Source organism: Astatotilapia calliptera, chromosome 19 (genome assembly GCF_964374335.1).
Source record: "Astatotilapia calliptera chromosome 19, fAstCal68.1, whole genome shotgun sequence".
NCBI classification, from domain to species: Eukaryota; Metazoa; Chordata; class Actinopteri; order Cichliformes; family Cichlidae; genus Astatotilapia; species Astatotilapia calliptera.
In genome coordinates this window covers 22,007,273-22,020,012 of record NC_137440.1, presented here as the reverse complement: position 1 = coordinate 22,020,012, position 12,740 = coordinate 22,007,273, and the positions used below count along the sequence as shown (strand labels likewise).

At 39.6% G+C, this 12,740-nt stretch overlaps 1 protein-coding gene across 1 annotated transcript in view; it reads left to right on the top strand.

Moving 5' to 3' along the window:
• Nucleotides 1-12,740, top strand: part of sptb (spectrin, beta, erythrocytic) — a 40,394-nt gene that overhangs the window by 7,436 nt on the left and 20,218 nt on the right. The window contains exons 3-9 of the mRNA XM_026151320.2: nucleotides 8,382-8,533; nucleotides 8,664-8,837; nucleotides 10,581-10,678; nucleotides 11,785-11,865; nucleotides 11,990-12,105; nucleotides 12,209-12,321; nucleotides 12,398-12,585. Of these exons, the coding sequence (XP_026007105.1) occupies nucleotides 8,382-8,533; nucleotides 8,664-8,837; nucleotides 10,581-10,678; nucleotides 11,785-11,865; nucleotides 11,990-12,105; nucleotides 12,209-12,321; nucleotides 12,398-12,585 (922 nt within the window). The remainder of the gene's footprint in view (nucleotides 1-8,381; nucleotides 8,534-8,663; nucleotides 8,838-10,580; nucleotides 10,679-11,784; nucleotides 11,866-11,989; nucleotides 12,106-12,208; nucleotides 12,322-12,397; nucleotides 12,586-12,740) is intronic.

Here is a 12,740-nt window from a genome sequence, read left to right as displayed (position 1 = left end):
ACGTCAGCGGCCCTCTCGCCCCCATGTTACCCCTGCCCCCACCCCCCTCCTCCTCTCGTCCTCCTCCTCTTCCTCCTCGGCCAAGAGTATGAAGCGAGCTCGCTGGCTGAGTTACAGCACCTCTAACATCTGCTTCAACTCCATCCTGGACGGGCGCTTCAGGCAGCTGCAAGGTACAGGGTCCTGGTGGCAGAGCTGTGCGTGTGTGTTTGTGTGTGTGTTTGTTCACCCTCTTATGCCTCACAGACACTTTTCCAATTATGCCCCTCACTTACCCAACTTGGGTTTCTTGTTAGGCCGGGGTGAGATGGCAGGGAGGTCGAGCTGCGAGTTGAGTAAGTGTGAGGCTAGTTTGTCATCCTGTTGTAAGAACTGGAAAAAGGCAGCAGCAAGTAAGTGCAAACTTCATAGCAGTTGCCATTTTATTAAATGTATTTGGTTGTAATTTATTTATTTCCAGGAAGCTGTGGCTCTGCCCCAATTGTTCACTGACTTGACTTTGAATAATTCATAGGCAAACTCCTAAAAAGGTTGTGATGTTTTTCCCTCCAAAGCCATTCATGGCTGGCTACTGTTACGCATTCTTATGTGCCCTGTTTTTTATTTATAAACAAGAAACATATCCGTCATTGTGCCACCTATTCTCCGTACGGCCCTTTCCACTTATAAACTCTTCCTAAGTATAAAGTATGAGTGCGTTTCGTTCCTAACCTCCTTTTCCCCTGAATGACTAGCAATGGTGGTGTTAAAAAACAATCAATTTCTCTGATGGTTTTACCTTCTCCCTGCCCGTGTTATTAAGGTTTTAAAAGAGAGGTCTGCCGTCACAGTGGATTTTTGTTAGCTTGCACTATGCTCTCCAACTCCCCGATGACAGGAGTGCATTAGTGAGTGGAAGAAAATGGAGGAGACGATGCAGGAACAGAGAGGGGAAATGCTTTTTTTTCCCCTGCCTCTGCTAGATTTCAAGTATTGACTGATTCTGCAGACTGCAGAGGCAACTGATACGTGAAGCAGCAAAGTTTTGAAGCCTCCCCAAATCAGGGATGTGTCTTGAGATGTGTATTGATCCGCCATGATATTTTATTTACTTCCTATTTACCTGCTATTAGGGAGATATGGCCAAGACTGCAGTTGGGCAGAATAAGATTTGTGTTTCACGTTTATTGGTTTACTTTTGAAATGTACACATGCTCGCTGTTGTCAAGTATGTCTGCCGCCGAGGTTACAAGAAGCAGTCTTTGAGTTGTTTGACTGACCTTTAACCCTTTTAGTTTTCACCAGTGGTGTATGCACCTCTCTCCAAGCCCTTAATCCTCTGCTGTTTTCTAATTATAAATACAATCTCACTATTGGATTGATTCTCAGATTATTTTTTAATGTCTTCTTTAAGCTTGAGCCAGGCTTTACAGTTCACTTGCTTCTTTTGCAGCTGCTCTAAATACCTTTGAGTGAGAACGCATCAAGAAACCCTGGGAGCATCAAATATGCATTAATATGATGCTCAGCAGTTGCCAAGTACATGTAATGAAGACTCAGACAATCCACTTGCCCAGTAAGCAAAATGTTTTAGTCAGTTAGATGTCTAGAAGACATCTGTAGTAGTGTAGTGCTCAGATATTTAGGGTAAAATCTGGTTGAAAGGTCAAGCTTTAGTAGATGTACCAAATCTCACATAGACATTGTTTAACCAGCTATATATCTACTTAAAAAAAAGCTTATTTTTGCATTGAGACTGATTGCTTGATTTAACCTACTCACCTAGATCCCATCTCTGACTGCTTCTCTCTATCCTAGAATATATCTGCCAAAGTATAGCCTGCTTTTAGCCCAATCCAACATTTAGAGATGTTTTTGGTGGTACAAATATGTGATAATAGGAGGTAAGTGTTGGTTAGTCTTGTTAATAAAGCACAGTATGATAGCTGCGGGACAGGTTAAGCTGGCAGTGACATGACTCAGTCATGTAACGGGGTGCTCTAAGACCTTTGGGCCAAACTCAATAAGAGCTGACTGTGGGAAAAGACGGATCAAGCTTTATACAGGGAAACTCCATCAGCATGAATAAGTCATCGGGCTTTCGCTGGAGTCAAAGAGTGGACGAGAAATTACAAAGTAAAAGCATGTGAAACAGAGGAGTGTTTAGTAAGGTTGCACTGATAGCAGGCGGGAGGCTGGATAAGGGACAAAATGCAGGCGTGACAAGACACAGCTGCAGTCCAGTGGAAAAAAAATGAAAGCGAAGTGAAAGAAGTTGGACATACAGTATGACTGCTGCACTTACACTTAATATTTAATAGCATGGCAACAGCAGGGCGACGAACAGCTGAACAGTAAGGTTATACTCAGCCTGTATCACAAATTATTAGTACAGCCAGTTTTATATTTATAAGCTGGACTTAAATGTTCATGTTTCACTTCCATCCAACATTAATGCTTTCGAATAGCTTTGATTGATCAGTTTACAAACTGTGATACGTTTGCATTTCACACTAGCTTCACAGATTTTTAAGCTGAACTACATAAATAATGTTAAAATGAAATATTAATCAAAAACTGAATTAATGACCAATAAACCGTCTTCCAGCTCAGTTTCATAAAATCATGGATTTTGGTGCTCCAGTCTTCTTTTTCCTGGTGAGTCCACCAGACCTCAGTTGATGTTACTGTTGGCGTGTCGTTGAACACGGCGCAGACAAACATCTCAATAGCTTTAACACAAATAACAACATATTCCATATTAGTAAGTAATCAGAGGAGGCGTGTCCCGATTCCTGCTCCTTTCTGTGACTGAGTTTGAGCTCGCCTTATTTTGACGTCTTATTTTTGAAACAAAACTTTTGGACTTAAGAAGAAATGCTATCTTTGTCTCGTGTTAAATATAGAAGATCAAAAAGCAAATGGAAAACCCAAACCTATGACCCGTAGAGCTAGGGTGTCTAGCTAGGCTCTCTTATGCAACGTTATGGTTCGGATCACTGCAAATCAATACAGCGCTGTCCTCGGTGACATTCCTCCTTATGTGAGTGGTCTCTCCAGAATAAAAGTGCATCCCTTCCAGCAACTATATGTTATATTATTTCCATATTTATTTACTAGGAAATCAAAAAGCTACAGGAAGTGTTGTGGTAAAAGGTTCCAGAGCAAGCACATTGAAGCTTATCCAATAACCTGTATGTAGCAGCAAACCGCTCTATTTGAGCTCTCTATTATTAAGTACTCTCAAGTGTATGAAACCCCTGACTTACATTTACAAATTTATTCTGCTCTCCATCAGCAATTCATGGTGTTAAATCGCGTATTCTTTAAATAATATTTGAAGGTCATAATTCAGCAGGCTTAGTGGCCTCATATTCTCAAAGTGAAGTGCCTCTAAAATCATCAGTGGTGACACTAAATTATTATTATTATTATTGTTATTATTATACAGCCATCTGGTCTTAGTCACCCTCCAGATTTCATACCCTCAGTTACACTTTAAATTTCTTCCTTAGTAATTTTTGACCCCAGGTGTCCTTTTTGTCTTCATCTGAAATGTAAATTCTAGTTAACCACTCAACAACTGTGGGACTATGAAATGTCCAGAGGGCTCTATTAATTTTAATTGGATCTGCAATAGATATCTCATTACTTTTAATTGATGTGATTGATTTTTTTTCTTTCTTTTTTTTGTTCAGTGTAATTTGCTACGCAGACTTTCTGTGATATAAATGCAAAAGCTCCAAATTTTTATTACATTGTAAATCGGCTCTGAGACCAGCAAAGAGAAACTCTTATATGTATCTCAATACTCGAATATTAAAATCACAGATGTAACCAGATCATGAGTCAGTAATCAGGTTAAAATTATAATTTTCTGCTGCTCTACAAAACCCATAACTGAGTTTATGGGATTAAACAGAACTTAGTTTCCCAAAGAGGGCCGAAGGCTTTTTTTATTTTTACAGAGCACTTATGTCATATTGAGCTTGTTGAACTGTTCATCTGGAGACAGCTCAGTGGGGTGCATGCAAACAACAGCTTCCCTCCCATCTTCCCTCCCCCGTTGTCCTCCCATGCTTCCTAAATGGCCGGGAGCATCCATGTGGGCTGCGTCCCCTCTCAAGGTCTCCCGATGTGAAGTGATACGGCAAAACTCTGTGCACGTCGCAGGGATGCACTGTAATTGTCCTCTCCTCTCTAAAACCCTCTGGAGGCAGCACTCCAAATAGTTCAGAAAGGATTTGTTACAGTTTTTATTTTTATTCGAGCCTTTTTGTGTGTGTGTCTCTGCTTTCTGTGCTGCTGACAGATAATGATGTGACCATTTGTGCTAAATCAACACTGACACCACTAATGGAGCTTTGCATGTTTTAATTGTCATTACTTTTTCATGGCGCAGTTATCCATGTGGATGTAGCCGAGCGGTGTGTGCTGTTGTTCTGCTGAAAGGAGCAGAATGAAGCATGATTTATTTACAGTACTCCGCTGCGCCTTGTGTTTTACGTACAATAACGCCTGATTTCTTCTCTTTGATATGCTAAAGACCGAGCTGCTGCTTCAAAGTTGCTCACTGGGCGGTTTTTAAAAGTAGGGAAGATGCTGCTGGTGATGTGTCTTGGTCTCTTCTCTTGGATGGGTCTCTTTGGACTAAACCTAACACTGCAGTCACTCTCCCCATTACTTTCTTTCAGATCTGACTCACCCTCTTTTTCCTTTCGTCCTCTTGACAGGTTTACCTAGCAGACTCCCTGTCTCCCCCCTCTTTGTCCTTCTTAACCTTTAAATCAATATCTTTAACAACTTCCCTCTACTTACCTCTTCTTTTGTTCCTCCTCTTGAGCTGTTCTTTACTTGTTCTCGACAACCTCAGTGTTTGAATCATTTATTACACCAGTCCTTAAGGATGCAGTCCTTTGCACTCCGTGGTTTGCAGCTGTATTCGGGTTTGGGAATAAACAGGGCGATCTGCAGCAGGCATGCCAAAGGGAAGTCATGTGGTGCAAGCTGGGATGACTTGAGGAGAGAATGTCTCATCACTGATCTAAAGTTTAGGAAGCTATGTGTGGGATAAAACAAAAGCAGGGGAGAGGTGGGGATTTGTACTGAGTTGTGAGTAAAATCAAGGTCAGTATAATCAAAAAGCATCACCCTTCTGCTTTACTTGATCCAGTCTAAATTAGTGTACCAGGTCTCTGAGCTTCAATTAAATCCTCTGTGTTAAATCAATTTATCCTTTTACAAACTTCTATTGTGATGCCAAGCAAGATTTAATTTTAAATTGACTTGACTCTGGGGTTTTTACTCTCGCAGAATTTGACTATTTTTTAAATAATAAAATTCTCAATAGCTGAAATAATTTCATGCACTGAACATCCATTTAATCTTTGTTGTATTTGGTTATACTATGAATGGATTACCTGCTGCAAAGTAATTTGTACAAAAGTTTCTGATTTAGGTTATTTTTCATGGAGTAATAACTGCTAACATTTTTGTCCGTTTATCCTTATCTTAGTTTTAATTTTTCATTGTCTGGTACTGGTACTGATACCAGTAGTGGTGACTTATTAACAGCCATCTATCTTCTTTCTTAACCAGTGCTCAGAGGAACTGCAAAAATAATTAAAGCTACATATCAGATTTGTATAAATCTTGAAGTAAATAACCTGAAGGGCTGTTTGGAAGGGTTGCCAGAAATAAAAAAGAATGTGCCAGCAAAGCTTAGTTTTGCGAAATTACAAGTGAACAAAGTAGAAGACGTCTGGAACAATGCCCTTTGGATAGACAAGGCCACCATGGAGATGTCTGCCATAATACACAAAACCAAACACAGCCTAATGACAACAAACACCTCATACCAACTGTCAAGCACGGTGATGAAGGGGTGATACTGGGCACCTTCCAGTCCTTCAGTCAACAATGAAATCCTCTGTATAACAAAGTATTCTAGTCTCACATGTGGGGACATATGTCCGACTGCTAAAGCTTGCTCCAAACTGAATCATGCAACAGGACAAAGATCCCAATCACAGCAGCAAATCTACAGCAGAATGGCTGAAAAAGGAAAAAGGAAAAAACAATCAAGATGCAGCAATGACTCAGTTAAAGTCCAGACCTCAACCTGATTGATATGTTGTAGTGGGCTCTTAAGAGACACATGCATAAACAAATGCCTGCAACCCCACATAGTGTATAAGAGTAATTTCAGCCATATTTCAGAAGCCTTGAGTTGAGGATTTCCGCCATCATCGTTTTGGTTGGAAAAAAATGGATGTGATGAGAAAGTACAGATTGTGACTTATGCATAATGGCTTGTGACTGATAACTTGTTAGCCAATGGTGGTTTCATACCACAGATCATTCATTTTAAACATGGCACAGTATGACAAAAATTTACAAAATAGACTTTATTTTTATTTAGTATGGCCTAAAACGAGTGACTGAGTCGGTAAAGTCGGCAGAAAAGTGTTCTCAGAGGTCATGACAGAAAGCCCCTTTCCCATAGACATGCATAGGACCACTAATCTTTTTGCAACCACAACCATTGCCATCTAGGGGCCTTCAGACAGAATGCAGGCAGAAGGCACTTGAACATTGGCTTCATTTTTCTGACCCAGAGGCCACATCCATTTTTATACTGTCTGTGTGCAAAAGTGCATGAACTGAAGTAAAATTGTAAAGAATTACTGGCTAAAAATTCTCTAAAATGATGTGAGAGACTTACAAAGTCATGCAGAAAATGATTACTTCATGTTAATGTTGATAAAGGTAGTTATACAAGCTACTGAATCATGGTGCGTGTACTGTACTTTAATACACTGCTTCTACATTTTGTTAGTTGGTTGGTTTTATAAATAACACTGAAATATGTAGTGAATATGTAAAAAAAACACTGTAATATGTCATATTTAGGTCATTAAGGTAGGTCTTATAGAAACACACTGAATGCCCATTTATAGCAATACACCCACTCAGACCTCCCACATCTCCATTCACAGTGCATTTGGCCACAAATAAAATAAACAGAGTGTAGTACATTGGGTCTTTCTGCCATATGGTCCCATCAAAATTGGTTTTATTTTTGCTGCCGAGTAGGAGGAATATCTTCCGTACATTTTAATATGACGCGCGTGTCTGCGTGAGCGTGATGTGTCACCATGTGGGCAGCGCTCATCCTCCCAAAAACCTCTCAGTGTGCGATGCTCATGCTATCTTCATCTTTCTGCCTTGCCATTCCCGAGCTTTTTGGAGCATTTTCAACAAAATTACAACACGTGGCATAAATACGCTGCATCATGTCTGAGGAGGCATTGATAGTTACAGTAAAGCTTTTCCCTTGTGAGCAGACACCAAGCCTCCATTATATAAAAAATCATGAAGCCATATGAGCAGTCATGCTATTTACCAGTTTAAGCAGAAGTGACCGCTAATATCTGCTCCATAATCAAGTAAAAGGTCAAAACTGCCAGATTTAGATTTTTCAGCATTTTAAGAGGCTTGATGGATGGTTTGATTGGCATGCTGTTCGGATTCTAATAAAATAGATGCACTGTACAAATACAGTGGGGATAATAGGACTGGCCCTTTAATATTGGCTGTGTCATACAGAGGAGGTCTTCTCCAGAAGGGCAGCATGCTGACGAGATTGATTGTTTAATGAAGATTCTGTTAGGTGGATATTGATGGATTACTGAACCGGCATACGGGTCACAGGCCTGGAGGCCCAGAGCCTGATTCTTCCTTTGAAGTGACATTTCTTGTTGGTGCTCACAGTGTTTTGCACCCGGTTGATCGGTCTTTTAATTCTGTCTGCCAATCACATTTAATTAAAATACAGTAAAGTTGGTGAAGGAATATAAATTAGGGGGAAGTGGAATAGTTCTGTTTAAAAAAACTGCAATGGTTTTCTATGGAATTTAGGTCTGGTGGTGTTTCCAATATTTGGAAGGGGTTGAAGTTCATTTAAATGTCTCATTGTCTTATAGTCATTTATGCTGTTGAAGTAATAATATTTCCTGGAGGCAGATTTGATGTACGGTGTGAAACAACATTATTAGCTGAGATGAATTTAACAACTGGAAACAATTTGAGTGGATGCTGGCTGCAGACAATGCTAACGTCATGTTTTTTAGCAGCAGTGAAGCAGAAGTATACACCTTTGCTTTACCCTATACTAAGAATTAATTTAATTTGCATGATTTCTGTGGCTCTGGAGCAGATTTGCAGATGTTCTGTAACTCCTGCCAGGTTCTTCCTTCAGCCTCCCAGGCTTCCACTCGTCTAACGTGCCCTTGTGCAAGACTGTAAATCCCTACCAGCTCCAGCGCTGCTCCTCTGTACCTCTGAGGATTTTGCATTATTCATGGGGCTCATGTTCTTTCTTAACTTTGTGCTCTCATCAGACGAGCGAGAGGCGGTTCAGAAGAAGACCTTCACTAAATGGGTCAACTCAATTCTGTCCCGGGTTGGCTGTCGCATCTCTGACCTCTACCTGGACCTGCGGGATGGACGCATGCTCATTAAACTGCTGGAAGTGCTGTCTGGTGAACGACTGGTAAGAAACATTTCTGTTTCAGTTTATATTCCTCTTTATATTCTGTGTATTACTCAAAACTCTCTTGTAGTCATTCATTTTTCTTTGAAATGTTCTCCTAAAATCGTTTTTTTTGTTCTGGTCTTTAAAGCCCAAACCAACGAAAGGCAGGATGCGTATCCACTGTTTGGAAAATGTGGACAAGGCTCTTCAGTTCCTCAAAGAGCAAAGGGTCCACCTGGAGAACATGGGTTCCCATGACATTGTTGATGGCAACCATCGCCTCATCCTCGGACTCATTTGGACCATCATTTTGCGTTTCCAGGTAAACCTAGGATATGTGATTGTCTGTGTCATGTTGTTTTAGACTATTCTTTCTGTGTACATTGAGATTAAAGAAAAAGAAAAGGAAAACAGAGACCAATTCTTTGTAAATGTAAACACAGCTTATCACAAAAGCATATAAATGCTTCTCATTTCTTTAGTTGAATCCACGGGCAATGCCACTGATAATACAGACTGACAGGCATAAAAAACATTTTTGTGCCACCGAGATGATTCCCAAAGCACTATCAGTCATATCTCAGCATGGTGTGCAGTGTGTCTCTTAAACATCTGAGGAAAATCAAAGCTGGAAACACAAGAACTGGACTAAAAATCAGTGATAACAGGTGTTATGGACTCTCGGTCTTGTCTAAACAGATGGAATTATGAACACAGAAAAGTTTGGTCAGATTTGGATCCTTCATGAAATGCCAGAAAATACACTTTCGAACACACTGAGTCATGGATTGGCCTCCCCAGAATCTTGACTTTAATATTATTGAAGCAGTGTGGGATCATTTTGACAGAGAACGCAAAAAAAGGCAGCAATTATTATATATTCATATATATAAAATACTAGTGTCATTAATATGTATACTATACGACAGAAAGACTTATATAATTCATATAATAACATCATAAAAATATCATTATTTTTATGTTATTATATGTAAAAAAAATTGAATTACACTTCAGCAATCACGTAATCTTCATGTTTTTTCAGCATGCATGTTAAAGGTTCATCAAACCTGATTAGCTGATCTTATAAGTAGTACAATCATTTCAAGTATGTTATTGTACTTCATATGCTATACTCTAATTATGCTACCACTGACTAACAGCGTGCAGTCTCTTTTATTTAAATGAATCTTAATTACATTCTAATCACATTTACATTTGCACTGAAGTGAAGCCAGGGTGTACAGCATATACAGCATGCAGCGTTATACAGACAGCCTCAGATAGTTTCAGCTGGCTGCCTTGCAATGTTATATATTTTTTTTTTGTTAGTATCTGTTTTTCCTCAGAACCGTGCCTTCAGGTTCCAGCCATTATTATCTGCTGCTACAGGAGCATCCAAAGCATCAGAACATGTCTGTTTGACTCTTTTATCATCTTGGAGAGGCTGTATATTTATTTTTAATTTGACAGCAACTATTTTTAGAGATGTTACTTCAAACAATATAGCCCGCTGCATTATTCAGCCTTTTCAAAAGGACAAAAAAGAAAAAAAAAAAAAGAACAGGAAACAGAAAAGAAAAGAGTTGACTTGGTCCTGTCTGTATCTTAAAGTCTGCATAAACCAAGGAGAACCAAAGCTGGCTAAATTTAGCCGCCCCTCTCTCAGGGCCTGTCTCTCAGATCACATCACTGCTCTAATTACTGGCCCACTGTGTGGGAAAATAAGAAATTCAATAATTACTACTCCTCTTTCTGTCAGTTGGATCCGATGTCTAGTTTTGTGAGAATCCAGCCAGCAACACTGATCACTTTACATTATTTTTTTTTCTTTTCCACAAATACCCCCCCCCCTTCTTTTTTTTCCCCCCTTAAAGCTGTGATAAATGATGCATTTCACAGTGATATTTGTGCCACTTTGACAAACTGTTCCCTTCTGGTGCAACCCATTAGCAAGATATTAATATTAGTCAGATTTCTTGTTTGTTCTTGTTTGATTGCAAACATGACACATTAGTTAAGTTTCATTATTTACCATCCAGCTGTGCTTGTTGCTGTTCTTCAGATCCAGGACATCATTGTGGAAACGGGCCAGGCGGACCAGAAGGAGACACGCTCAGCCAAGGATGCTCTTCTTCTTTGGTGTCAGATGAAAACTGCAGGGTAAGAGCTACATGTGACTCCTGGCATCATCAAACTATTGCAAATATCCTTTGGGAATAACTGAATGTGCTTCTGACTTTTTATTAGTTTAAAATCTTATAATTCCCCATATTTTTTTTTAATTTATTTCACAACTGGCACATAAAGTGTCCTTAAGAGTCTTTAAAGCTGAAAAAATAAGCTACGATTTTCTTGTTTAATTTTTTTACGGTTAAAAAGTGTTTGACATAAGTAAGCACAATTACAAATGCTCATTGTAATGTCCCATCTGCACAGTGAAAATGTAAAGTAATCTTCTTTTTATAGCAGTGGAAAAAATATAATGAATAATAAAACAATTACAGCCAAAATTTAAATAAATGACCAAATATTTGCTCCTTGAATATTTAAAATAAATATTTAAAATAAAATAAACCAAGTAGTACCTAAAGTAGATAAATGTGCAGCTGTGTATAGTTCATTTTTTTTTTTTTTTTTTTTTTTTTTTTTTTAAATTAAGCCACAAATAATATTTCTCATAGGAGTACTTTGATGTTTTTGGATATACTCATTAAATGTTTGTTTTATGAGTAGACTGGTAACTCTAATCATGTCTATTCCAACTAGTAGATGCGGAAAAAGGAAACCCAACATGGCAGAAGTTAACAAAATCCCCCCTGCCTAGTTAACAGAGATGGTGTAAAAGACACTGTAGACAGATTTTGCTACCTTTGTTCTCAGATACCTCTTTTCTTCTTCCGCGACTTACAAACTAAGCAAATCAGTGTCTGTCTTCATTTTTGGTGTGGAGGCACGAGTGGGAGCAGTCTCTTTAAAACAAATGTATCTCCCAAAAGATGTTCATTTGAAGTATGGTTATTAGCATCCAGCTATTGTTAGCATATAGCTGTTATTCTCTGAATCTATGTCGCTATGTCTGTCAAGATCCTTAAAAAAAAGTGTGATCTTTTGAGTAAATAGATGCTGCCGTTCTGAGAAAGCACATTTCTTTCAAGGCTTTTAAACTGCAGAACTAAAAGCTTGAGAAGTGGGATGAAACCCAGATGCTGATTTTAAACAGCAGCCTCCTCCTGTTCAGTCCGTGACGTCTCCTCGCTGTTTTACAGATATCCCAGCATCAACATCACAAACTTCACCACCAGCTGGAAAGATGGCATGGCCTTCAATGCTCTCATACACAAACATCGGTAAGGGGAGATGAATAGCAAAGCCACTCTCTCCAGCTTTAAAGTGTAAACACACATGAAATCCGTCTGCTCAGTCTCTCACTCTCTGCAATATACTCTCTTACCCTCTATATTTCTCTCCCAGCCCTGATCTGGTTGACTATAACAGTTTAAAGAGATCCAATCCGACCCACAATCTCCAGAACGCCTTCAACGTTGCAGAGCAGAAGCTTGGTGTGACCAAATTGTTAGACCCAGAAGGCGAGTGACTGTGAACATTGTGCTTCCTAGAAAGAAGACGAGTGATTGTCTCTGGTTTGGCCGGGAATGACTTATTTGACTTGTTTTCCATTTTCTTTTATAGATGTTTTCACAGAGAACCCAGATGAGAAGTCCATCATCACTTACGTCGTGGCATTTTACCACTACTTCTCCAAGATGAAACAACTCGCTGTTGAGGGCAAGAGAATAGGAAAGGTGAGTTGGAAGGTGTGGTGTGCATTTTTTATGCGAGTTTGCCCCGTTCACTTACTTAATCTTATTTATTCTTCAGGTTCTGGATCAAGCCATCGAGACGGAGAAGATGATCGAAAAGTACGAGACGCTGTCGTCAGACCTGTTGATGTGGATCGAGCAGACCATTGTCGTGCTGAACAACCGGAAACTTGCAAATTCTCTCAGCGGCGTTCAGCAGCAGCTTCAGGCCTTCAACACCTACCGCACTGTAGAGAAGCCACCCAAGTGAGTCAGTGACAGCTTCAACGCATTACAGTCGCAGTGGAAACTGGATCAGGAGCTCAAGACACACTCACACACAGACACACACTTGCACTCTATTTTTCATGTCTTAGTGAGGACGTCTAATGTACATAATGATTTCCCTAGCTGTAACCCTG